This window comes from Tauraco erythrolophus, chromosome 8 (genome assembly GCF_009769465.1).
Source record: "Tauraco erythrolophus isolate bTauEry1 chromosome 8, bTauEry1.pri, whole genome shotgun sequence".
In the NCBI taxonomy this organism is placed as follows: domain Eukaryota; kingdom Metazoa; phylum Chordata; class Aves; order Musophagiformes; family Musophagidae; genus Tauraco; species Tauraco erythrolophus.
In genome coordinates this window covers 44,925,674-44,952,363 of record NC_141472.1, presented here as the reverse complement: position 1 = coordinate 44,952,363, position 26,690 = coordinate 44,925,674, and the positions used below count along the sequence as shown (strand labels likewise).

At 40.5% G+C, this 26,690-nt stretch overlaps 1 protein-coding gene across 6 annotated transcripts in view; it reads right to left on the bottom strand.

The window, feature by feature from the left end:
• The window catches only part of PKP4 (plakophilin 4), a 63,303-nt gene that overhangs the window by 13,870 nt on the left and 22,743 nt on the right, over window positions 1-26,690 (bottom strand). For 2 of the 6 annotated variants that reach the window (XM_086616056.1, XM_086616059.1), the window contains exons 3-11: window positions 23,006-23,040; window positions 18,342-18,473; window positions 18,009-18,199; window positions 16,645-17,203; window positions 14,344-14,535; window positions 12,947-12,949; window positions 12,579-12,799; window positions 10,017-10,145; window positions 5,461-5,674 (exon numbers count right to left, since the gene is read on the bottom strand). In XM_086616056.1, coding sequence (XP_086472182.1) covers window positions 5,461-5,674; window positions 10,017-10,145; window positions 12,579-12,799; window positions 12,947-12,949; window positions 14,344-14,535; window positions 16,645-17,203; window positions 18,009-18,199; window positions 18,342-18,473; window positions 23,006-23,040 — 1,676 coding nt within the window. The remainder of the gene's footprint in view (window positions 1-5,460; window positions 5,675-10,016; window positions 10,146-12,578; window positions 12,800-12,946; window positions 12,950-14,343; window positions 14,536-16,644; window positions 17,204-18,008; window positions 18,200-18,341; window positions 18,474-23,005; window positions 23,041-26,690) is intronic. The other 4 variants (XM_086616054.1, XM_086616058.1, XM_086616057.1 and 1 more) reach the window with 3 other exon arrangements.

Sequence of the window (26,690 nt, the reverse complement as noted above, 5' to 3'; positions counted from 1 at the left end):
TTATTCTTTGTACCACCTGTTTATTATACTCATCTTGGTGTTCAGGTATCCTCTTCCTCACCAAATGACAACAGAAAGCTGACAGTCAATCTTAGAGTTGCTCTTCTCCCCTTCCCAACTCCAGGCTCTTAAATGTAATTTTTTCCAGCCTGGCACAGATGGTGAACCTCCAAATGTCACTTGTGAGATTTGTTTCGCCCGCTCTGCTCCCCCTTCTGTGCTCTCACTCACTACGGTACAGGAGCAGGTGACTCTTCTCCAGTACACACAGCACTTGCTCTTACCAGTAAGAGTTTACCGCCTTACAAAACTGGGTGGGTTTCTGGCACCCGTTTGAACGGTCCCGCCAGGAGGTGCAGGAGATGGAAACGGTGCACACAGACAGAGCTCTGCTACAGATCACGGACCCTCTCACCACACCACCTTTACCCTCCTGGAACCGCACCTCACCCATTCCTGACGGTTTCAGCCTTCCTGGGTGACAGACAGAACACCTGCTGAAGTTTTTGCGTACAACTGGATTTCCTGCTTGTACCCACTGTCTGGTTACTTTTTAAAAGTCACCTGCTATTTCACAGAAATACCACTTCTGTGAAAATTATACATTTCCTTCCAATAGTTTGACATAGAACAAAATAATAAATTAATTTGTAAATAGCAAAAAGCAGACTGTTTCATTCACAGTCTGATAATCCTGTGGAAACAAAGAGGAAAAATCTACAACAATAGATACCTCACATGTTAAAGTGTTCAGATTCTTGACACTTTTAGTACCATCACAGACACATTTGAGCCACATTAAAAGTATTATTTATGACTTTTAACTCCAGCTCCTGTACAGCAAGACTTACAATAACAAAAAAGAATTGATTACAAACTGGGATATAAAAAAAGTAATTTAAAAGTACTCTTTAAAGTTGTTTTGAGTGATTCTCAAAAATTATTTATGGCTTCACTAAGCTTTGTACCGCATTACATTCACACACTCAAAATAAGCTGAAGTTGACTTATTCTTCAGGTTTAGCAGTTGGATTACATAAAGCAAGCACACATGCCATTCCATACCATAAATCTCTTCTGTACTGTACATCCTCACTGAAGAAAAGTACTTCATGGGGGAGAAGGGAGAAATCTAAATGCTTCACTGGCCTATGGCTTAAAGTTTTTGAAACCCCGTTTCATGCAATTTGTGACGCAAGCTAGAAATCAGACCGCACCTCAACCTCCTCCCGGCTCCCCACACCTTTGCTGTCGGAGCAAGTTACGCAAGAGAGAAGTTCTGGTTTGAGTCTCAGACCACTACCAGTTACCCAGCACACCCAGCACGCTCAGCTCTGCGCGACGCGGCGTGAACACACCACGGTCCGGTAACTGGCAGAGCCGAACCTCAGCCCGGCTCAGCGTGACCACCTGCACGTCTGGAACGGCTACGCCACGGCTTGTGACAACGCCGGGGCAGCCGGGCACTGCGGGAAACGCCGACAAAAGCCGACACGCTCCGCAGGCGGCGTTGCTGGCGCGATGCAGTGAGCCGCCGCAGCACGTGGCACCCCCTGCCCTGCCTGCCGAGGAACACTGACCCCGCTGCGCGCCACGAAACCGGACAAACAGCTGGCACCATCCTTTGTTCATGTGTGTGCCCAATGGCACCGGCTTTCCAGAGCAGCAGAGGACCTCCCTACACTCCATCCCTCCAAGAATTCTGTTAAACTTTTGCAAATATTGTCTGTGAGGATCAGCCAGGAGTGTTCCAAGAGAAATCCCTGGAGTTCCACTGAGTAACCATGTCGAAACCTGCCTGGAAGCCGGACTCACAAGGAGGTAGCTTGATTAGGTGATTAACGATTTATTATCCCTGTGCTCATTATGTGAAGGTTCTCTGTTTCTTAACTGGACGCTCCATTTCTTAATTTGAGAGGAGTCTTCAGCTACTTCTTCCACGAAGCAGAGTGGTGTATTACACAGCCCGTTAGTCTTCATGTTAAAAATGAGAATACAATCTGATTGTTTGTAGAGTGCTTGTTTTAAGATAATTGGGACCAAATTTAGTGCATATTAAAAATAAACCCTGAAGGCAAAGGCAGTTATAATTTGGGAAGTTTCCATTCAAAGATAAAGAAAACGGTGGTAGGAGCTGGTACAATGTTGTGGTAGCAGAAGGTCTAAGGGACTTTGGGAATTACAGGATAATTTTGTACGCCATTTAAGTAATAGTGCCCTTTTTCTTCCTCATTGTTGTGGAGGTACACTTAAAAACACATATTGAACTGTTACTGCCAACTGAATCATCGGCCAACGTCCAAAGAGACAGTTTGAAACCGCAGGTAGAGGATGAATTTATAAAATTTATGAAATTATTTTTCAAGAGCTATTAGCTGCAACTTCCATCATTCTGGAAGAATGGTGAACATCCCACTCACCTCGTGTGGCAAGAGGAGTGGAGTCCCTTGACCTACTCCTAGCATCTCTGGGTTTGGAAGGAGAGAAGCTTCTGCTTGCTACTCATCTTACACTTTAGTTTGTGTGTAATTCAACTGATGGCTTCAGCCAGCCTCGTGTTTCCTGCTTAGTCTGTGAAGGTACTTCAAAGTTCAGCAGAAAAATGACAAACCACTATTAGTGCTTGAAATTGCCTAGAAGTGAGGAAAACCTGAGAAAAGAAGGCTAAAGTTCAAAAATCAGCAGTGATAGCACCAGAAGAAAAAAAAAAAGAAAATAGGATAATCTGGAAGACTTTTCTGAGATGAACCACAGTGAAGAAACATATACATAATGCAGTAGAGAGTTTGGTTTAACGGTTTTCTCCAAAAAATGTGAAAGAAATCAGCTTTTTGTTCTAAAGATCCCGGGTCTCTGGCTCTAAGATGCTGGTCAAACTGTTCCAGTACAACTTTAATAATAAAAATTGATTTTAATTGATATTCCTTATGTAGAAGACACTTTAAAAGCACTTGAAATTTCCACAAACTGTAACAGAAGAGAAACAGACAAAACTAAACCACTAAGTTTCAATGATTGAGGTTTTGGGGGGTTTGTTTTCTGGCTGTTTTTTCGTGTGTGTGTTTGTTGATTTTGCTTTTTGTTTGTTGTTGGGTGGTTTTTTTGTTTGTGTTTTTTTTTTTTTTTCTCCTAGGATTCAAAAATATTTAGAGAATAATGGAGAAAAGGCTTCTTCCCAGGAAGGAAATTACTATTAAAAGGAAAAAGGACAAGACTGTGGAGTAATAGTCCTCTTTTCAGGCTTCATGCTTTTGTATCTGGAGGTTTAAAGACCTGTGATGAGGAAATGTCTGCCAGGTAGGTCCAGAGATCAAACTCCACATGCCAGCTATGATACTCCCTGTCACACCAGTGGCCACTAAACAGCTCATCTACCTGTATATAGAGAAGACAACTTGGATGAACTCCTGTGAGGATGACATATGCTTGAATTAACTCACACAATGTACCAAAAAATTATGTAGAAACAAAAAAAGACCTCAAGATTTAGGCAGCAAGGATCAAATTTAGTCCTGGAAAAGTGATTCAGACAAGGTGATATGAAGTAGAATGAAAAAATTAATAATAAATAATCCAGAACTGGGACATCTAGTGAAAACAGGTAGTTTAGCATCTGTAAAGACAAAACTTAATGTTATTGCATTTAGTGACTGCAACTGTTGTTAATCGAATGCCACTCCATGTCGACAGGTCATAGGAATACGGAAAGGACATGTTGGGTTTCTAGTGGCGTAGAAGGATACTCATCGCTCTGTACTGACATTATCTTTATCTGGGAGCAGAGTAAACTGGGTAAAAGGTTTTCTAGTTTTAGTTCTGACACAGGTGGAAGTTTTTTAATTATTAAACAAATAATTATTGGATCTTTTCTACTTTTTTTCTTTATATTGCTCCTTATAAAAAGCATGTAAAAATCCCTAACCTCCAAGTCTGCTGTGGATTCTTCTGAAGCGTCCAGCATTGGTCTGACTCTAACACAAGTCAATGCCACTGACTTAACCAGAAGACAATTAGGTCAAAACTTTCCATTTTGTTGTAAAAAAAATTAAAAATGTGTGTCAAAAAGTAAGAGTCATTTTTTCTGAAGTAGTCATCTTTAATTATAATTAAAATTAAATACCATATTTATTTGAAAAAATATTTTTACTTAGGTGATGACCCCTATTGTTTTTGAAAGATAAGTGCATGTTTTTTGTTGTTTGGTTTGGTTTTGTTTATTAATAGTGACTAAATACCTTCTATAATTTGGAATTTGACTTTGGTTTTGTCTGTGGAACCATCCCTCACATGATAAAAGAACAAGTAATGTTCTTAGATGCATAAAACACAAATTTTGTAGAGCAGGCAAGGCAGATAATGTGTAATTCCAGTTTTAAGTATTCCGTTTGCGTAACTTGTTAAGGAAAAGACTGTGTCCTTGTAGAGAGAACAAGCAAGCTGCAGGTTATCTTAATGTTTGCTTACGTGGAAAATACTTAAAGAAAACAGCCTGCCCATGAACGTAAACTGAAATGCTTGGGATACATTCTGTGCAGAGTCCTTTCTCTGCTTAACAGCTTCTCCAAAGAAGGAAAAGGACCGGGAAAGGCTCCCAAGTACGCCACCTCTGACTGGAGCTTTGCTTAGTAGGTCAGTAGTCAGGCCTTGTAGCTTCACTGATCAAGTGAGAGCACTACTAAAACTTGACAGAGGAACCGTTTAAAGAAAGAGAAAGCTCTGCTTTTTTCTATCCTCTCCTATTTGTCAGTCCCCCAAAACCTTCACAGACAAGTCACTCCATATCAAGAGACAGCAGATGTGTGCCGTACCCAACAAATCCACCGTGCTTTGATGGGAATGGAGTTCCTTCACGTGTTCGAAACGCGAATCATTTATTGTTTCTGCACTTTCTGTCTGCACCCAGTGCCAGTGGGTTCATGGGCTGTAAGCTACGCCTGCTCCCTCGTGCTGGGGAGAGACGAGTGTGTACACAGCCACTGCCGCGACACTGCCGGCAGGCACCGAGATGCTTCTGTGATTTGCACACTTGCATCTGTGCTTTGACACACATTTACAGAGCCTGAGTCCATCTTATGGATTCTGCAAGACCTTATTTAAAACTGTTGTCAGCAGATGATAAACAAGAAGTCTGTAATAAAACAAATGTTAGGAGTTAATAAAGAAACACATATCCAAGACCTAGCTGTAGGAGAATCGTAGCAGGGGAAAATTTGCCCTAAGTGGAGCTTTAGCGCAGCTCCCTCAAGATGTACTTCTCCCAGCGAGTCTATACTTCTATGCTAATCCTTTAACTGTCAGTAATCAAAAAAAAGTGATTTTGTATTCACAAAAATACCAGCGCACAGCTAAAAATCCAGTCCATATACTCAATTCCAGTCACTTACCAGTTATTCCAGTCTTGTGCACTTCAGAAAAATAACCTGTATTATAGTTCTCTGCTTGTTTCTATTCAAAACTTACCTGTTACAAGCTCTTTTATTTCAGCATCAACAGATTTTCTCAACAGTCGTAAAAGGGCAGGTATCCCACCAACATTCTTCATTGCTATTTTGTTTTCATCGGTCGACTTTCCGTAAACAAGGTTTCTCAGCGCACCACAAGCATTCTTCTGAACTTCCAGGACTCTGTGATCCAAGAGATCAACCAGGTGCTTGATTCCTCCTAGCCTGCACACCTGGAAAATAGAACGTTGGGAACATCAGCATCTGTTAATTTCACTCCACAGATTTAAAAGGCGTTTATTTGTATAAAACCAGTACGTTCCATTCTACTTGGAGGTGAAACATTGCTGTTAGATCTTGACCTCATTGTTACACTGCACTGAAGATTGCTGTGAACACTCACGTTCTTGCTGAAGAGGCTGATGGACATTTTCAGTCATTTGCTGTGTACAGAGAAGAATCGTTACTGCTAAAGTTTTGTTTCCCAATAATGTAGTTTTCAAAATAATTTCCTGTACCTCAGGATATTTTTTTAGGTAATATTAGAAATAAGAAGTTGCAAAGATTTAAATGCCCACTTTTACACTTAGCTACACACAGATGCTAATCAGTTCAAATTAGCATATATCCGGTCCTATTGGCAGACCTAAAGTTCCTTCTAAAAGGAAGGTCTATTCTGCAGAAATTTCGTGAAACAAACAGAAGTTTTTATATTGTTTGCTTTAAGCAGGTTAGTTTCATTTATTCTTTGTTATATATTTTTTTTTAAAAATTAACGTTGTGTTTTAAGATCTCATTTCCATGTAGTACTTTTCTTTGTTCAAAGTTAGGTACAGAAATTATAAAAGATTTAAGTATTCTATAATTGTGTAACATTTACTAAATAAAAAAATATTTTTAAGAGATAACTAAGAAGCATTACTTACAAGATTAACACTAATTTAAAATAATCACCACCAAAAGGCTACCAAAATATTTTCTATAAAGTGTTCTGAAAAACGAGCTATTTTGCAATATAAGATTGATGTATTATAACCCGGTATTATTTCAGCACAGCACAATAACTTTTGTGCCATACTATCCACAGAACATGCCTAATGGAGTTGGCATCTTTAAAAACCCCACACTGCACCAGCTGAACTGTTGCTGCCCTCAGAAGGGGATGCCATGGCGAAAAGAGAGGATACCCCGTCATTCCTGAACACGTTGCTCCTACAGGATGTGGTTCGAGGCCAGGCAGTCAGAAGAAATGTGGAATGTCATAGTCCTCAGGATCCTCTAGTTCAGCTTGAAAAGCACTTCTAGAGGGTCCTTTTCTATTCTAACCTGTATAAAAATCAGTTGGCAAGCCACAAGGCTATTTGAAATACTTTAATGTGTGCAAGTATCCATGGATTTTTGGCTTTAAAAGCTCCGTGTCTTTTACTGGCTGTAACACAAGGAGAATAAAATTCTCCATGAAAACATAACTGAGATTTAGCCAAATCATTTGAAGTTGGTACTTTGAAAAACAGAATCTTCTCTCTATTACGTTCTTGAAAATTGCACTGGGTATCCCAACAGTTAATATCTTTACCTACACCCTACACCCGCCAAAGGGGACAGGCCTGGAAAAAGAAACAATTAGATGCTACGTCTGCGACCGACACCGGTGTGATTTTCACCCGTCACATCAACTCTTAACTAGAATAAAAGAAAGAAAATGGAAGGCCGGCGACTCGGAAGTTTTTAGACCTACGTTTGAAACGTGTACTTGTGACAAGGAACCCTGTACGTGCACACCGAGACACGTCCCCGTGCCAGGTACAGGCCCAGGGGGCACAGCTGGGCGCTGGTTCATCGCACACGCCACTGCTATGCCAGAAGCCACCAGCGACCTGCATCTAAAGGCATTCCGTGCACTTCAGGCCTGAAGCTATTCAACTGGCAAGATTTCTGTAACTATGAAATTAATATTACCTTACTGATTATTTGATACATTCTGCATTGAAATTATATACTGCAGGATCATAGAATCATGGAATGCTTAGGGCTGGAAGGGACCTTCAAAGGTCATCTAGTCCAACCCCCCTGCAAGGAACAGGGATATCTCCAACTAGATCAGGTTGCTCAGGGCCTCGTCCAACCTGGCCTTGAACGTCTCCGGGGATGGAGCATCCACCACCTCTCTGGGCAACCTGTTCCAGTGTTCTACAACTCTCATGGTAAAAAATTTTTTCCTAATATCCAACCTGAATCTACCTCCCTGATGCTATTAAAAACCATAAAATGTAAAGAGTTGTTAACTTTCAAGGCAAATAATTGTTATTTCTGTTACTAAATAATGATACAACAAATAACTATTCATACTTTTCCATTAAATCTCCCTCAAATGCTGCGTCTACACTACGTGTCCATAATACAGATACGAGTTATGAATGACAAAACAGCTTTATCCTTTTTTCAATCCGTACTCAAAACTTGATGAGATACAGTTTTTGTGTATATAATTCAAAATAAGAATGGACTAGAAGACCATTCTTAAGATTTGTATTTTGCTGAGTCATTATTATAAGATGTAGCAGTTGTTGCTGGTTTGAACAGGCACTTCCATTTCTAAATTAAAAAAATCAGAATTCGTGAACTAATGTATCAGTATTGTATGCATTTACAGAGATATTCGTTACACGGAAGCGTAGTTTATTCATTCTGTTTATTCTGTAATATTATTCATTCATTATTAATTTATTCATTCTGTTTATTCTGTAATATTATTCATTCATTATTAATTTAAACAGTAAAGATTCCTCCCAACAATAAGCGGTTTCTCACGCCAGCCCTCAGGTGTCAGCCATGCAAGCATCCCCCTTCATTCCGCTGGGCTTTTAACACCCTTCGTGCTCTAGCAAACTAATCTGGTCTTTATCCCAGCACTAAAATAATACATTTAAATAACGAGAGAAAACGCAAAAGCAGTCCTCAAATAAGGCCTTACTGAATTTGGCACTACAATAATTAAGATGTTTTCCTGTTCCAAATAATTTCTTGCGCTGGCCTCTGCTTTGAAGGGAACATGAACTGCACCTTTCCTCCTGCCACAGATGCCATCGCGTTTCCAAAACCTGCTGATCCCTGCCCACCATCCCAGCGCCAGGGACGGCGTCTCCGTAAGAGGCTGGAAGCCTGAGCAGGGAACGCTGACATAAGGCTCGCTTCCCGGAAGCGCAGGAATAGTCTTTTCTCCTAGAAGCCAGACAATTGCACTCTTTCTGTCACAGCTTCTGAGAATTTCTAACAGCTGATTATTCCCATTCAGAAGAAACGTGCCAGTACATAAATCTTCCGTTGGAAAAGGAGAAATCTTCTGTTCCAAAACGCCCCACTCTAAGCGGAAAGCAGGCCATGTTTACAGTTGTTGCTGACTACTGTCATTCACCTTGTCTTCCAAATCAAAAAGGCCTTTTCTTTGGATAAGGTTTACTGAGCTCTAATATATGGTATAATACATCTATAACCCTTTACACCTCAACTCAGTTCAAAACACATCAGATATTTCCAATGCTAAGTAGGGTAAACAACTGAGTCACCGCCTCTTACATGACACACAAGTTAGTGCCACATTCAAATTCTGCTTAAACTTTGGTGTATTTTTTTTGGCTTTGTGTACTTTTGAAGAAATTAAAGCAGACGTTCCATAATCTCTAAAATTCTGTAATAATGAAACTGGAAACAGTGAAGAAAAACGATCTCCAATAGATGAACATGTGCGAATAACACTCCAAGAATTCCTAAACAAGCTCTCATATCCCTTACAAAATAGCAAGAATACCTTATAAATCTGTCTGCATCTGATTATCACTGCGATATTTACCAGAACATCAAAACCACCACCACCTTTTCATCTGCCTTCCAGTAGCAGTGAATTATGTTAGGCCATCATCTTATAAAAATTGCACCAACATTTTATTAACATAAGTAATATTCATACTGAAAATTACAGATAATGCACATATATGATACGAACGAAAAAGCACACTTCAGACCAACAGCTCATGGCTGCTCTGAAAAAAGAGCAGCTCTTGAAACACTAATAGTTTATAGAAATTTCAGCAATAACCTGAATTTTCACTCAGATGTATCCTTCCTCCACATCATACTGACATAAATACTATCCTCTACATGTTTCTAGGGTTGTATTGCTTTCCTTTGCTTGTCAGCTTGACACCTTAAAATATCAAAACCAGTGGAAAGCCTTCCAGAATTCCTCTTTTTCTTAGTCTCCAGTGAGAGAGCGAGATTACACACACCCAGGTACTTCGATATTATCACACGTCTGGTACAAACAGAGATGCAAAAGGGTCCAAAATACTGTGTTATAGAACCACAGAACGGTTTTGGGCTGGAAGGGACCTCAAAGACCATCCAGTTCCAGCCCCCCTGCCATGGGCAGGGACACCCTCCAATACCCCAGGTTGCTCAAAGCCCCATCCAGCCTGGCCTTGAAAAAGGTTATGATGGAAAACGCCCCAAAGAGGTGAAAGGTCTGGTTTTCCTTTCCTGGCTTCCCCGGGGAGGGAAGTGCAGCCGGCACAGTACCTCCATTTTCACTTTGTTGTCTCCGAAGCACAGGTGCTGGAGGTAGGCGGCTGCGTTCGCCTGCACCGACGGGAACTGGTGCTGCAGCATGTGAATGACTTCAGGCAGCTCCGGGTCTCGCCAAGCAAACTCCCTGCACGAGAGGACGCGAGTGCATTAGTTACAAACGCACATTTAGTTACTGAGGAGTTACTAGAGCATCTTAAGTGCTGTTAAACAATTGTGGTTTTGCTCTAGAGTATAATGGCTAGCAGAATAAAGAGGTTTATTCTAAAAAAGATTAGAATAACTATGAGTCACATCATCTTCTAGTCTTCCAGTCAGAAAAAGACACTTGATATCCTATGTTCTCCAGTTAGCTTGGTTGTTGATCACACAAATATACATATATACCAAAATTTTACCAACTCAAACACTGCAACCTATGTAAATCTCCCCAAACTTACATATGTAACGCAGCAGATACCCACAGTAACAATGCTGCTCAGAGGCACCTCCTCCACACAAACTTTCTTCTCAGCGCTCAACATTCTTCCTACTCTGAACTCAATTCTACTTCCACAAAAGCTGCACAGCCTGAAATGTCACCATCATGATCAGATGCAGGAAGTTCCCATAATTTGTCTTATTCATGGACTGTAAACTTAAAATCATTAAAGTCAAATCTCCTTCATTAAACACAATGATTTTGCACAGGCGAGTCCTGGAAAAGCCATTAAACACATCCATGCCCGATTCACAGATTTGGAAAGGCACTCATTAATATTTGCTGGGCTATCTTCCTCTGTAAGGGAACATTGAGGAAAAGCAAAAAGTAGTATCTAAGTCTTCCCATGCTTAAAAATTCAAGTAATTTTTTTTAAAAAAGGAAAGCTGTTCCAATACGGGTACTCGAGTTGCTATCCAAAGGCTAACGCCAGGCCGGCCAGTCGAGTCTGCCCAGGATTCCTACGGTCACCGAACGGGGGAAGTTCAGTTATGTGCCTGCTTTGAACTGCTCCACAACTCTGAGATTTATGTCTCCACACTAAGGACAGGAAGACCTTAGGGAAAACTGCCTTTCCAATAAAACTAGCAGCTTTCCAAACGCTCCCTCGAGTGATGCTTTCGCCCAGCCCGGCCTGAGGCTATTGCAACGTGCGATACGCAAGTCAAACCGGAAGGGATTAAAGTGCACGGTAAAAACTCTTCCTCTGTGAAACTACAGGATAAGGAGGTGCCTCAGCAATGAAAACCGAGTTGGAATGTCTCTGCAGTTCCTTGTTACGACCGTGAGGCAGCCCCATTGTGAGCAATGGTTCCTGCGAGCCGGGCCAGAACGGGCCAGCAGCGGCACGCCGCTGGCACGCGTTTCTGCCTACAGGAAAGATTGTCCTTTTAACGCCATCTCCAGTAAGGTACCATTCAGCTAAATGAAACTAAGGCAGTCTCTCGATACCTATTCAAAAAGAAAAATACTAATTTCCACTAATAAACAGAACACCAAAATCTACTAAAACCAGAGCTCTTCTTTCCAAGACTGAAGCATAGGGCCAAACCAGAAAACAAATGAATTGTGCTCTGAGCCTTCTGCTGCACAGGACGCCCACGAGATTTCAGTGTCAGCCTCAGCCTGACCAGAGCTAGTGGCTATTATCTTTTCCCAAAGTTTATTTGTGCCCTAGTGGTTCCACATGAAAGACTCCTGAGGCATCACTGGGGTCCATATCCTCCAGCACAGCTGCTCTGCTTTCAGTGCTTTCTAAACCAGCAGAACGCGTGCTGCGCTTCCACGACCCAGGAGCGCCTAGAAGCCACCTCGATGAACCGGCCATCGGAGGGCGGACTGGAACTTCTAGCAACCACATACCCATCCTGAAGATTGGCAGTACCACAAATCCCTCCAAGCTTTGCATGGACTGGGTTTTGATACTCCCATTTTAAAATACAAGGTTTTAATCAATAGTGCCTCTGATAAATTGTAATTACTACACTGGTCACAGGCCCACACCGTGTACATGCATTTCTAACATCAAACTAGTAACTGTTTTAAAAATATGAATGTCTATTCACTTTCAAAATGGTACATTTATATATCATTTTTAAACTTACAATGTTCTGAAATTTAAGCAAGCTGCTCGTGAAAAATTGACTCAAAAAAATTAGGTATGTACTTTCTAATTTTCAAAGCCTGATTCCCACTCCCATAATGAGAAAACTTATTACAATATTACAGATTGCTCTGTGGAGTTACTAAAAATATTTGGAATAATTCAGTCAATTCTCAAATTTGTAAGTATTTCCTGTAATAACTTCTACATGAAGATACACACGGAAGAAAAATGTAATAATAACTAAATGCATAAAAGTTTCTCTTTCTTACTGTAACGAGTAGATTGTGGGTTTTTTTGCATTTGTTTTGCAATTATTATTTGGCAACAAAGGTGCAGATCTCAATATCTAAAGCAGTCACGATTGTCCAGACAGTGAAACTGCAATATGCACGACGTGGCACACATTCAAGGAAGGCATTTGAGATCTTGTTCCAGCAAACACCCGTGATTCCGGAAAGCACAGTCGGACTTGCCTGGGGTCCTTCTGAATGCTGTCTATGGACGGGGACCGCGTGGTGCCGTCGTCGGCCGGCGCGGCGTGCTGCAGCCTGCTGTAGCCGGGCTCCGACAGCCGGTACGGCACCGGCCGGTAGGGCTCCGCGTAGGCGGCTGCCGTGCTCAGAGCGTAATTGTTCCTTTGGTACGTGAGCGTGCTCCGCTGGCTGGATGACCGCTGCAGGTTTCCGACTCCTGGGATAAAATCGGTATTAAAACAAACCAGGTAACAAATGCCTACCGAAGAGGCAGTATGCTGTCAAAAGCGTAAGCAAAACCAAAAAACGTCCTAAAAACGTGTACCGTGCAGGGCTGAAGCTATCGCCAGGTTTACGGGAGCACCTACTTCACGTCCCAGGGCAGACAGAGAGGTTAGTTACAGAACTAAAGCCTTGCTGGGATCAGGCTTATGCCTCAGCTTGCCTCAACAAGCGTTTAGAGAAACGCATCTCGTGCCATCAAGCAGAAATCGGGATGCAAAGCGTTTTCAAGGTTTGCAATAACATTCAGTTCCTAACAGTAACGTCAGTTTGCCAACGGTACTAAGAAGAAAAAGGAAGAATAAGTAAACAAAAATTTATATAATTTATATGGTATTTCCTTTTCCCAACTACATGTACTTTTTCCCTGACAAAAAGCTAACAAGAGGATTATTTCAAAGATTAAGCTCATCGTTTCAAAACCAGGAACATTTATCTTCCTGACTTATCAGAGCTGCTGATGGTAGCTGTTGTTCTTCCAATGCAAGTGGTATTAGGTAGAGAAGCAAACAGAGAATTCAGATTTCTAGTTATGTCTCCTCGTTGGTGCATGCTGACAAACTTAATTTGTTTACTGTAGGTTACAGAAGACAGGAGACCTGCAAAAACTGTTGCCTCCTTCCACGTTCCACACTCTCAGTATTTCAGTTACATGAAAAACCATTCAGAAGTAACTTCCAAATGTGTGAAAACATGACATATGAATTGGGCACTTCTCTCTAAATATTTCTAGAGAGTTACTTAGTTAAATCACTCTAATATTCTGAGAGTTTTTGGAAATTACTCCAACTACACAAATTATTCATCAACCTTAAAGAACAAACTGCTCTGCAACATGCATTACATTTCTCTTCACAGAGAATCAGTTCTAATGCTCATCTAATGCCTATGCACTTCGTAACATACGAGCAGCAAGTCAATGAAATACTACAGAAATATTTCAGCTGCAACATACGATCTTCAGATACATAACTTCAACATTATTCTTTGCTGAGAGGTTGGGTAAACCCAGTATTTTTGCTGTGAAAGAGGCAGTAGGTAACTTAGATGCGCAAACTATCCTTTTACTGTGCTGATGAATAAAAAAAACACCTGAACAAACTCAATTCATAAGAAAACGATGCACAGAGAATGCAGAGGAAGCAATAAAGTTTTTGTGTCATGAAATATACTTTGGATGTACCTGAGGGTGTGATATCAAACAGAAAATGTTCTGACCCTAAGCTGACACTGATACACAGCCCCAAGTATTTCTTGCAAACACCACAAAAGTTTTGTAATTCTCGCTGGTTATTTTAAGTTCTTCAAACCTAGTTTCTGTCTCCATTAACGTGTAAACATCTAGTTTCTCCTTTCAAACTGGCATTACATATCTCACATATGTTCTCCAATATGCCATAAGGTCCAGAAAAACTCCAGCAAGTAAAGCATGACTTTGGGACACAGCCAACAGAAGAGCTTTGGAAGGCCTTTACCCACCTGACCCAGTTCGATACAGTGCTGACTGGGATCCCTGGTGGAGCTCAACCGTTCCATGATTCGGGCTACGGTACACAGGGCTGTAGTAAGTTCTGCCTTCATAGATAGGGGTGATGTGCAAGTCAGGAGACACAGCTGATCGTAATTCCTGCCCTAGTTGACTGTGTTGACTGGCATATGAACTCCTCAGGCCTAAAACCAAGAAGAAGGAAATCAGCATGTGGCCTATATCAATTAAAAATAATAAAGCTGTCTGAATCTTTATTCTTCTAGCCAAGAAAAGGTGTTAGTTATATCTACAGTTCTAAAGATTTATTCGTTAAACTTCTTTCCATTATTAAATGATCCATGCTGCAACATCCATTGACAAAGAAGCAATTCTCTGTTGAAAAGTTTTGTCCGAACACAGACAACTAAGTTTTGCAACTCGATTTTTTTGGTGGCATTTATAGTTGAAGGTCTAAAACATACAGAGTAAAAGCTAAGCCAGCAGGTGCAGTTCACAGATTCAGCAGTGACAAGGTTAAGTTGTGAACCTGACAGAAAACCAGTTGTTTCACGATCCTGAAAATGAAACAGCGCGTAACAGTAAAAGTCTTTTTGGTGGTGGCAGCACTTTATGCACGTGAGGAAAAGTCTTTACAAGGGTTTAAAAAGCCCATGATGTGTATAGACACATATTGCTATGCTGCAGCTGTATGAGAATCTCTTCTCTCCCCTTGCCTTTCAGCTGTCCCTCCTGAGTTCCTTTTAACTTCTTTCTTTCTCCTTTGACTTAAATTCTTCTGCAGTGGACCTCCTGCTACCACTTCTGCGGTGCCACATCCAAGTACATACTTGGCAGAGGTGCAAAACAGCTTTTCAATAACAGCATTTTGAATAGAATCACAGAATGGTTGGGCTGGAAGGGACCTCAAAGACCACCCAGTTCCAAGCCCCCTACCATGGGCAGGGACACCCTCCACTACACCAGGTTGCCCAAAGCCCCATCCAACCTGGCCTTGAACACTTCCAGGGATGAGGGTTCAGACTTCCTTCTCCATGTGAAGGTTGCCCCTCTATCTGCTCCATGAAAACTTCATTCATGTCGCCTGCAACGCCCTTCTGTGCATTCCAGTGTGTCACTGTATCTCTGCAACCAGCAGGGATGTGTCTCTCCCCTTACTGGTTTGCTAACTGAATTGGTTACTGATCTCCCATTAAGCTGACTGTTGCCATCCTGATTAGGAGGTTGGTGGCACAGTCTTAATCCTGTGTTTCTTCTTTTTCAGCCCTGCAACATTTTCTGACCCTGCCCATTGACCATCTAATGCATGCTTTGTATACGCTTTGCTTTCTGGCACTGGTGTCGTACTAACTAGCTACCCTCCACCGACTTTTCATCTATTTTTAATGTTTTCATTTAAAGTATCCTAGTTCCCCTATTTTTGGTTTTACAAGATATTTTAAAAAATAAATCTATAAAATTAATAGTTTTGTCTGCTTTGGCTTTACCATTGTAGGCACTAAAGCTTTAGCAGGTACCAAAGCAACAGAATGTGCTAATGAACTACGCAACGGTAAAGAAACAATGGAGATTATAGAACAACTTCAAAATACAATTAGGGAGTGATATGTAATCAAATGTATCCTACATTTGTGTATTTTTCCCCCCAAAAAAACACAGACCTGCTCTCTCACAGTGTCTGCATCTGAGTAATAAGTAACAGGCACAGAAGTTAAAATGTTAAATAACTGCATCTTAATAAGAACTGCCTCTCAGATGAACAGATTCTACCTTTTAGGGCTTTATTTTAAGCTAATATTACAATGATTATCCTATATTTAATAGGGTTGTGTATTTAATATATTTCTTGAGTCTAGAAATATTAGGGAAAAAAAGCCTAACATTCAGTGGTGGTACTAAGTTATGTCATTTTAAGAACGCACTAGAGGCATGACTAGTTTCAGTCTGGCATCTTTTCCTTTGCGTACAACCTGCACATACATTTAAATGTACTTAATCTTCAAAGATACTGAAATGTCTCTGTTTGGAAGACTCAGAATTTCACTTAGCTACTTAAAACATATGATTTAACTTAATTACTAGATTGCTAGCCATACATTCAAGAGAAAGACAGTATTCACAGGGATCTTATGGTATGATTCGATACATGGTGTTTGGCATCAGTATTTACAGCTGATTTCATACATCCACCACAATGACAACGTTCCGTCCCTCAGACGACGACTACAGAACAGGTTTTCTACAGCTGTAGGTTTGTACCACGTTTTAAGCTGCGTCTTTACCTTTTTACTAACCTGTAAGGCTATCCGGACGTGGAGGGACCATTCTCTCATATATGTCATACTGCTGCCCATACTGTTCGACATCATGGCTTGCTCTCTGCAGCGTTGTTCCCAAATGCTGTGGAACCGCAGCCATGCCAGAACGCTTCGGGGAAGAAGACCCCAGCTGAGTCTGAGATGGAGAAGCTACTCTGGTTTGTACGTCAGTAAGGGCCAGAGGAGAGCCAACTCTGACCGATGTCTGGTACTGGGAGGTCCCGCCGTTGGGGTTGGCCGTCTGTCGGGACGTAACGGAGGCGATGCGCCGCACAGCCGTTGGGGAGGCTGGTCTCTGGGCAGCGTACGGGGATGCTGCACGCTGCACCGGCAGAGTAGTGGATGAATACGCGTGGGAAGTGAGGGATCTGTGCTCGGTCACCGACGGAGAACCGTACCCGCTACCCAGGGACGTTCGCAGCGAGCCCCTTGACGGGGAAACGCCTGTGCTGACCATGTAAGAGGGAGACTGTGCTCTGGATGGGACTGAACTGACTCGTCTCATGACTCGGTTGGTAGAAATATTTACTGAAGGCTGTTTAAAAAACAAAACTGTTTGTTAGTTTTATCATTAGGACACGTGGTGATACTTTTCTCCCATAAGACAGAGAAGTCAATAAAAACGCACACAATTTAACAATACATAAAAACAGCTGAAGAGTAGCATTTACCCTAAAAGTAATTCCTTCAAGTTTTCCTACAAAATAACTTTTTTCTAATCAGTACTTCTTAATATGTAAAATGGCAATTTAACCTTAAAAAGCCATCCGTTCCTCATTGCTATTTGTCTTTCTATGTTAATATGCACCTTTGCTTTCTTTCCTCGCTACTCTACCACTTTGGAAATTCAGGAACAGTCAAGCAAAGAGCTCTAGTATAAGCTAATAAAGTTTTGTCAATTACTGTCTTACTCTCATTCTAATTAATGAAAAAGGAGGAGAGAAAAAGCCAGAAACAGTAGAAGGTACAGGAACATAAATACCACCCTTCCTTTAAGCACTGTGTTTACATACAGCCTAAATTTTAGGAGGTTTTCCCCAATATTACAACTGAAATTTAAGCAAGTGATACTTTCTTGATATTATATTAGCAGTGGAGAGTCCTCAGGAGTTCTACTTCATTTCAGCTGCACTGAATAAACCAGACGTACAGGTGTGCTGATTTCAGCAGACAGCCCATGCCCGCTGCAAGTCGCAGCAGTGAAGGTGTTACATAAAAGTGTCACTTGGGAACGTTAATTCCAGCCTATACGAAGGCAGGTCCAGCTGTACGATTATTGTCTTTCAAACTGTGCTGCAGGCACCATACAGACAGAGGGAAGTGTACTATTCCGAGCATACCTGGACTGAGGTCTGCCCTTCAGCTCGCGAGCTTCTCGCCAAATGGTTATCAGTGGTTCCAACGAGGGAATGCTGCTGTCTGTTTTCCGGTTTGCTCAAGTTTTGGCTGTTATGGAAACTGCTGACCTCCTGGTAGCCACTATCAGAGTAAGAATTCATTTGCGTTGAACTTCTTGAGTTACCTACAGACCCTGTAGAAATGAAGCCAGCATAAGAACAAAAGCACTGAACAACTTCACAAAAAAAATCATAACTTTGTTATTTGTTGCATTCGTAATTGTTACACAGTCAACACAGAAATATATTCTAATATTTAAAATGCACACAACAGACCCTCACTTTCATGAAGAGATGTCTGCTCTGGTGAGTAGAGGTTCCCTTGTTCTGGTTCTGTCCTAATGTCATAGGCATTGGTATGAACACTCTCTGACACCTGGGGTTTGCTTACACCGGTGGTCGGAGGATCTGAAAGAATAAATTAATTAGATAGACAATGTTTCATAAGTCAGTTACCTGCAAACTCAAGCATAATAATTTTCTCACACATACTAACGAAGAACTTACTTCCAACATAAATGAGTCTACTGGTAGACAGGTATCGTCTGCCAAACTAAACGAGAAGGACGTTAATACTAATGTCTGAGAATCTTGTTTCCTGTAGTTCTACAATTCCAATTTTTCAAACGTACGTGCCACCCTATTTTAACGAAAAACACATCTGATTACCTAGTAAGTATGCTTTGCAGAGTAGAAACATTGTGCAACTGTGTGGTAGTGCACAGAGCACAGCTATCACTTGTCTTAAGGTCCTACAATCTCAAGAGCTTCACAAGTAAAAGGCTGAGTCGAATTTCATCCCTGTTTGTGCATCAACAGAAGTTGCTGCAAATTTGATACATTTTTTACTTCATATACTACTATCCAAATGTTTACTTTATAACGACTCTTAAGCTAACTTCAGTTCTAAGAATATTGGCTGAACTTTACGGACAGCAAAGGAAAGTGTCATCACACATAACAGGAAACACAAGAGACATCACAACACTATTACGAAGAAAGGAAGAAGTTCAACATAGTCTGGAAAAAAAAGAACAAAGATGAGGACATGAAAAAAACAAGAAAAAAAGAATCAAAATTATTTTGACAGAATATCAAGGGTTCAATTGCCATCATGTTACACTTACTGATGAAGAACAGGTGTCAGAGATGCAGTATAGAACCACAGAATCATTTAGGTCAGAAGAGACCTTGAAGATTGAGTCCAACCATCAACCCAGCACTGCCAAGTCCACCACTGAACCACGTCCCTCAGCACCACATCTACCCGTCTGTGAAACACCTCCAGGGATGGTGACTCCACCACTGCCCTGGGCAGCCTGTTCCAATGCCTGACAGCCTTCTCAATGAAGAAATTTTTCCTAATACGCAATCTAAATCTCCCTGAGGAAAGGGAGCAGGAAGTGTGGGATATGTTCAAAGGTAACACCAGATATGTAAATTCCTGCTGAAGAAACATATGGATGAGCCTAGAGTGGAAATCAAAAGAAACATGCTAGGCAACAGCCTAGTAAAAACTTCTGCGACTGCTTCGTACCACAAGTGAAGCCTCCCAAGTGCTTTCTGAAAATTCACGTGACAGCACGTTACAGAAAGAGGCAAAACCCATACGAGTTTGCAGGGATTTGACGCTAGGCAGAAGACAGGAGAAAAGGGCTGAAAAACTCTATGCAATGCTTAACAAAAACTCCCTCCAACACAAAATCTAGCGATGCTCATGGAAAAAATTCCCCCCCAAAACCAACAAAACAAACCACACCTGACAGATGAGCTGTTGGAAATTCTTTACAACAGCTGTTGTTACCGTACTCTTCGAAAGAGAAATACAAAATGTGGAGTATTTGTACCTATCAAGCTGTAAAGAAATACTCTGATTTTTTCTAGTAGCTGTACACAAAATGCTGGTGTCTCACTATCTGCACAATCAGCCACAACGGAACATCCATACTAAAAATATTAGTCATTAATTGCTATGATGAGGAATGTTTGAACGCTATTCAAATACCAAACTAAAAAACAGTAATAATGATTTTTAAAAAATCAGCACAGTTATTTGTCAGTAGTACATTCTTAGGGCAAAAGCATCTAGTAAAATTTGACGTGAATTAATTTACTAGGAGTGTTATGACCAAATTTGATTACGATCTAATAAGATCATTACTACACTTCCATCACTTCCATCACCAGTATGCCTAGAAATGACACAGAGAGCCAACACTGGAATAAGTCACTTCCACAGCTCCTGTTCCACCACATCAGCAGCAGATCACGACTGACATCAGTGGGTATGGGATATTCTTTAGAATGAAATACTTGCGAGGACTTTGACATTAAAATTCTAATTATATTTTTAGTCTTTTTTGTTAAAATAATACAAGGCACTGTTATTTTAGTTACTTGATATTACATGATGCTAAATCAATGTCAAACTGACAAATCACCAATTTGGGAGCAACACATCGGAAGAATAAGGTTCAATTGTGCAGTGCTGTACAGATGTTCCTAAGACAGAGGTCTGAACCAAGACCTCGCTTCCATCACACACTGGCCACCAAGCAAACGCTTTCACAACTCTAAAAAATAAAGATTGTTTAGGCTCTAACAAAGGCAAGAATACACAATAAAATTAATTGTTGTCATTCTATCTCTCTCTGCTACTATAAATCATGAGGAGAGTTCCCTGAATAAAATAATAGCCTTTTCATAAATGGCTGCTGATCTAATATTCTATTTATAAGCATCTGCAAAACAACATCATTTTATATTTCTGTTAAAAATTCTGTCTAACGCTACTGATGAATAAAGCATCTACAGCTACGGTCACATCACAGCATCTACTGACATTTTTTTTTGATATAAACTACTATCTGCAGCCAGGAAAAAAGGTGTTTTAAGCGAGTGTTTTCATTCATCTTTAACCTCAGTATTTTTCAGACTGCAGTTGGTAAAGCATCATCTAGTGACACTTCTTCGAAACAAAGCTGAAAGGTGAATCTGTAATAAAACCTACAATCATGCTATAATCACAACATACATGTAAACATTAAATGAAAAGTATATTACAAAATTCTAAATAAAAATACACTTTTTTCAAACATGCCCACCTCTGAGCAATTACTCCACAAAAGCCTTTAGGTAGACAGAGATGTGCGAAATACAAATCTAGATTTATATTAACGCATACAGTATTTAAATGGAAATATGATTTTTTTGCCATACATTAAGTGACTTCTTAGCAGGCATGTGCACACGAGATTTCTAGAGAAAAGAAACACACTTTTAAACTTTTTTTAGTTTAAAAACTCTCTTTTTAAAAGAGAGAATTAAAGGATAAAATAAAAATATGAGCTGGATAGATGAAAGAAAGAAAGATAGGAACTAATAAAAAGGTGAGGAGAAAAAAAAAAACAAGACAGACTAAGTTACAGGGAAAAAATGAGGAGGAAATCAAGAAATGGAAGGCAATTGGATGGGATAAATCAGTAAAACAATGAAAAAAAAAACAAAAAGCAAATCACAAAAATAATTTTCACATTGAAAGAGTAAGTAAAACTAATTTCTCAATTACTCAAAAAAAAAAAATTTGACTTCTGTTTAGAAACATTGCTAAGATAACAGCTGAAAGCAGCACCAGGACTAGCAGAATTTAACGCCACGGTGAGCGGCTGTGAGATTGCCCGAGCCACGGGCAAGGCCAAGCGCTGCGTGTGCCTCACCTTGGCCGGGCGGCGCCGTGGCGGCACCCGGCACCACGGGAACACTTACACACAGGCTCAAGGGCTTGGTCTCCAAACAGGACAACACGCAGAAACCGGGAAGGGCACGTAGATAGTTTTGAGAGACTTCTTCACCCCAAATAGTCACGATTATCATCGCTACGACTCTGCTTGAGCGAACACGCCGGTAAGTACGACGCGCTGTTCTTTGCTCAGCAGGGGCTGGAGAGCTCTCCCAACGGCGTGCGCCTCGCTCACGGATGCGACACTAACGCTACGCGCAACTTGGGTCACGAAACTGGCAACGAGCTACCGACAAGGCTAACTGCGCCTTGATCACGAGACCAGGCTTGCTTCACGTGCCCTTCTGTCACGAGCGCGCGACTGAAGGAGAGAGGCGGGATGCGGGGCAGAAAGCCACCGGGAGGGAGTCCCGGCCCCGTCTCTGGTCCCGCTGGGCCGTTTGGGCACCTGGACTTCTGCACGTGCAGCCCATCGCTCTACAGAGACGCCGCTGTTCAGGAGATGGACTCTTCAACACAAAATATTCCAACTGATGCGAGAAACCTAACTAGGTAAATGCTCTTCTCTGTGAAGGACAGGCTGGATTCTTTCAACAGACACCTGAACGTCACTTTTAAGGCACAGTCCTATCCGTTCCACCTCATACACTCCCGAGGAGATGCAGAAACACTACAAGACAAATGTTTCTTGTTTCAGAAAGAACGTTCAAGCTATTCTGAGATGCAAATATAGAAAAAGCACTCAGAAAAACCTTTGCTTATTGGAGATTTTCTCAGTTAATTAAGAATACCTGTAAAAAGGAAATCAGTTTTCAAGCTTAAAATGTATGGTATTTTTTCATGATCCTTTCCTGTCAAGGGGAAGACTCAAAAGTATTTTTTTAATTAATTGCAAAGGAGACCAAATACACAATACTTTCGTTACGGTCATATCTCACACGAAAATGCAAAGGCACAAACAGGTGCAAGAAAAGTAGCTGCAACTACCTCTAAGCCAAAACCATCATTTACAATACCAGAGGAACACATGAGCCTCTTCATGTGTGAGAAAGGGGACGTTAATGTTATACTTTAGAAAAGATACTTGAAAAACATACATAGCATTGCTGCTAATGTTCAGTTCACTTCAAAACAAGAAATGCATGCCAAGAAAACGAAGGGGTTTGGGCTTAAAGCAAAATGTACACATAAAAGAGAATACCTGACGATCTCCAAGGAAATGACTTCTCAGTAGAGCTGCAGAAAGAAAAAAAATTATCACAAAAATGAACCATGCACCTAGTTTGGCTTTATGTTTTTTTTTTTTAACCAAAGCATACAAAATTGTACAAAAAACCCCAGCTGTGAAAGTTTCAATAGCCCATGTAAATAACACCCTGCAGCACTTTACACCTGACAAGTAAACTGGTGGTTACTGATGTTAATTCTGTATTATTCACGGGAATGCCCTGTGACTTACTGTATGGCAAATTATCAAGCAGCGTTACCTCTCTGCGAGAGCACAACCAGGAGCACGATTTACGACACGCACTTCCTATTTAAGGTGTGATGACATAAATAAAATAGTCACAGTCACAGGCGGATGATTAGCAGTAAAAAAAACCAAAGAAGCATTCGTCACTCACAGTAGGGGCTAGCAAAGGGAGTTGGGGAATCACAATTCTACAGCATTTTGCTTCTACATGTAAAGCAACTTGAAAAAACTGAGCAGAAACAGACCTACAATTTTTACTGTTACTTCATTTTCCAGTTTTCCAGAGAGAATTCTGACACTTTGCATAGGATGAGAAGTCAAACCATCTGGCATACCCAAACAGGTACACCTCTAAGTGTAAACAGGTAACATGCTACATTGTCAAGGTTAAAGAAATGCCTTAGGAAACAACTATTTCACAAGATCAAGCAGGCGTTTAGTATCGGTGTAAACCCCTACTTCTATTTTTCCAGTAAGCATTTTGTATCAAACTACCTTAACCATTTTGTTTCTCCTACAAAGCAATGTTCTTTCATGGGTTGATAACAGCATTGATGCATGACTACCTCTGCAGACAAATGCAAAATTCATCCATGTGTTACTAAAATTAGGTATATTTTTCCATAAAAATATGTAGAGTATTTCTTCACTCAATTATCAAACTTGGAATATTAAATCATTTTTGCAATGATTATAAGCTATTTTCCAAACAAAAAGGTATTTAAAGGAAAAATAGGCAAGTCCATCAGATTTTATGATGTCTAAATATCAGCATGAAACTATGATTTTGGGTAAGATGTATCTATTTCTAAATTAGTATTATTTATTTTACTTCTTTCTACCACAGCTACAAATTACAAAAATACTTAGCACAGCAACATGAACAACACTACACACTTGTCTTCTGAAGTAAAACCAATCATTCGGGAGCCTTTTTTCGAAACCAAGTATTTGTGCCGAGAGAGTGCTAAACTTGCATACTAGCACAATCTAAACTACAACCACGATGAAATTCAAAGAAAAAGAAGAATTTGAATGCAGGATTCAAGTGCCTGAAAGCCAGCTCCATACCTAGGTAGTAACAGAATTTGTACTACATAATGGCTATTCTTTCCCTCAGTCTACAATTTCAGTGTCTTTTCGGGCGCTATACTAATTTTTTCTTTAGAATGGTCATAAAGTGGACCACTTAAATAGACTGAAACTTGGTGTACAGAATTACTGGTGAAGAGCTGAACTCCAGACTAAGACTCTCCTGTCTTATCTGCCTCGAGAAATTTCTCCCAGTTCTATTATATTTCTGAGATGCTTGTGGAGAGAAAGGTGCTCAAACAGAGATTCCATCAAAGTCAGATGCATGCCTGAACTTCCACAGATGTTTTCTTTTTCCTGAAGGATCATCTTGCAGAAGCCCAAGAGCACAAATATCGTAAGTTTAGACAAAGACGAAATCATTTAGCAGTACTGGAACACAAGTCCGGTGTCAGAAACACTAAATAAGTAGATAAACAAAAATCAAACGGCATGCCAAAACAGCATAAGCAACTAGTTCAACTGAACATCATCCTGTGGGTTTAACCGGGATAGTTTAAGAACTTCCCCTACAATGATCAGCAACTATCTTCCCAAAACTCAGCGACTGTGCCCATGCGAGTTTGTCATTCCAAGTGCAAAGTCAGGTGGATCAGTTTCAACTCCCTTCAGCAGTATGGTTTAAACTGGGATTTAGACAAACATTTAGATTTCACAGGAGAGAACCTGCTAAGGCGTTTCAGGAAAGAAGGTCACAGCCTCCAGCTAACAGGAGGTAATAAATGGCTACAGATGGTTACTTCTTAAGCTATCACAACTTTCTCCGCAGAAGAACAGACCAAGTGAACACGGTACATAAGCTGGACAGCCCTGTGAAAATCCAGAGGTATCTAGGGACAGGTGGAAGTCTGCAGCAGAGGAACTGTAGTACCATCCCCTGGCTATTTCAGAGCAGTGCACAGTGCCAAGACCACCAACCTCAATTTTTGCACAGCCTTGGGCTAAAGTTCATTCTATTTAAATAAAACGTTAAAAATATTTTTCCTTTCTAGCACACTACCGTTGGATCTAGCTAGAGCATTAACTCCAGAATGTTTCTGTGGCATGTTATGGGCACTGTAACTACACACCAAAGTAAATTCTGTGCAACTTCACTCGTTTTTTGCATGCAAACTAAACCTTGTAACTACTTTGATGAAACCTTTAAAAACATTACTGTCATTAAAAAGTCCTGAGGAAATCTGTATCAAAATTGATATTGAATTTAAAAGAATTTGTGTAAAATGGAATGAATTTTAACTATTGAAAGCTGAGTTCTGAATGTTGGCTAATCTACACGAATTCTCTACAGAGTATATTCTTCACTGAGCAAACCTGGACATAATGGGTTCTTTAATCAGTTACTGTTCGCCTATTCAGTAACACTTTGCTCCACTGAAATGAAGAAACATGAAGACTATTTGACAGATACTGTGAACGCTGGCCCCAGAACTCTCACGCTACCTGAGCATCAAGCTTTATACTCTTTACCTTTTACTTTATTTCTCAGACTTTCTAGAAACTCACATGAGATGACATCATTCTGTGGTGCTAGCACAGGCAAAACATGCTCAGCATTTAGAAATTCTTTACTCTCACATACACAAGTCTATAAAAACCCCCAAACGTATCTCTACCTAACGCACCTGGCTAATTGAACTCGCCCTACACGTACGAGACTGATGAGTAATAAAGGTTGCTCTGACTACAAGTCATAAGTAGGAAGCTATGTCATGAACAATTAAACTGGTGAAGAATTTAACTTGATTCTTACTATTTTTGCAAAAGTCCAGCACCTACCGCCTACTAACTTCATCATCTAATTTTGTCACCTTACAGACGAGATGTTTTGAAGTTACCAAATCCTTCAGCTTTGATCAGTAAGCCTGACGCATTTTATCCACTGTTTAAAAAACAGTGTGGTCAAACGCTGCAGTACCAATGAGAAGCTGCTGCCATTAACCAGCCATTATGCCACCTCTTCCTGATTTATCTGAAGAGAGCCCGCAGGTGGTGCACTGCTTTTCTAAAAAGACTTTTAGCCCACTATTATTCTTGAAAAAGAATCAGGTTAGCAGCATAGACATGCAGAAAATATGTTTTTCTTTCAGAACAGTTTGGTACGATGCATATACTCTTCAATTAAATAAGTTAGAGATAAATATTATTACAGTATAGCAGCTATTTTCAAATGCTATAGAAAGAAAGTGTAGATAAAATATCAGATACTGTCATGTACATGGAAATAATTTTCTGTTCCCTTCTCAATCTGCTTTGCAAGAGCACAAAGAAGTGAAATAAAAAAAATAACTCTACACTAGGTGCACATAAAATACATACA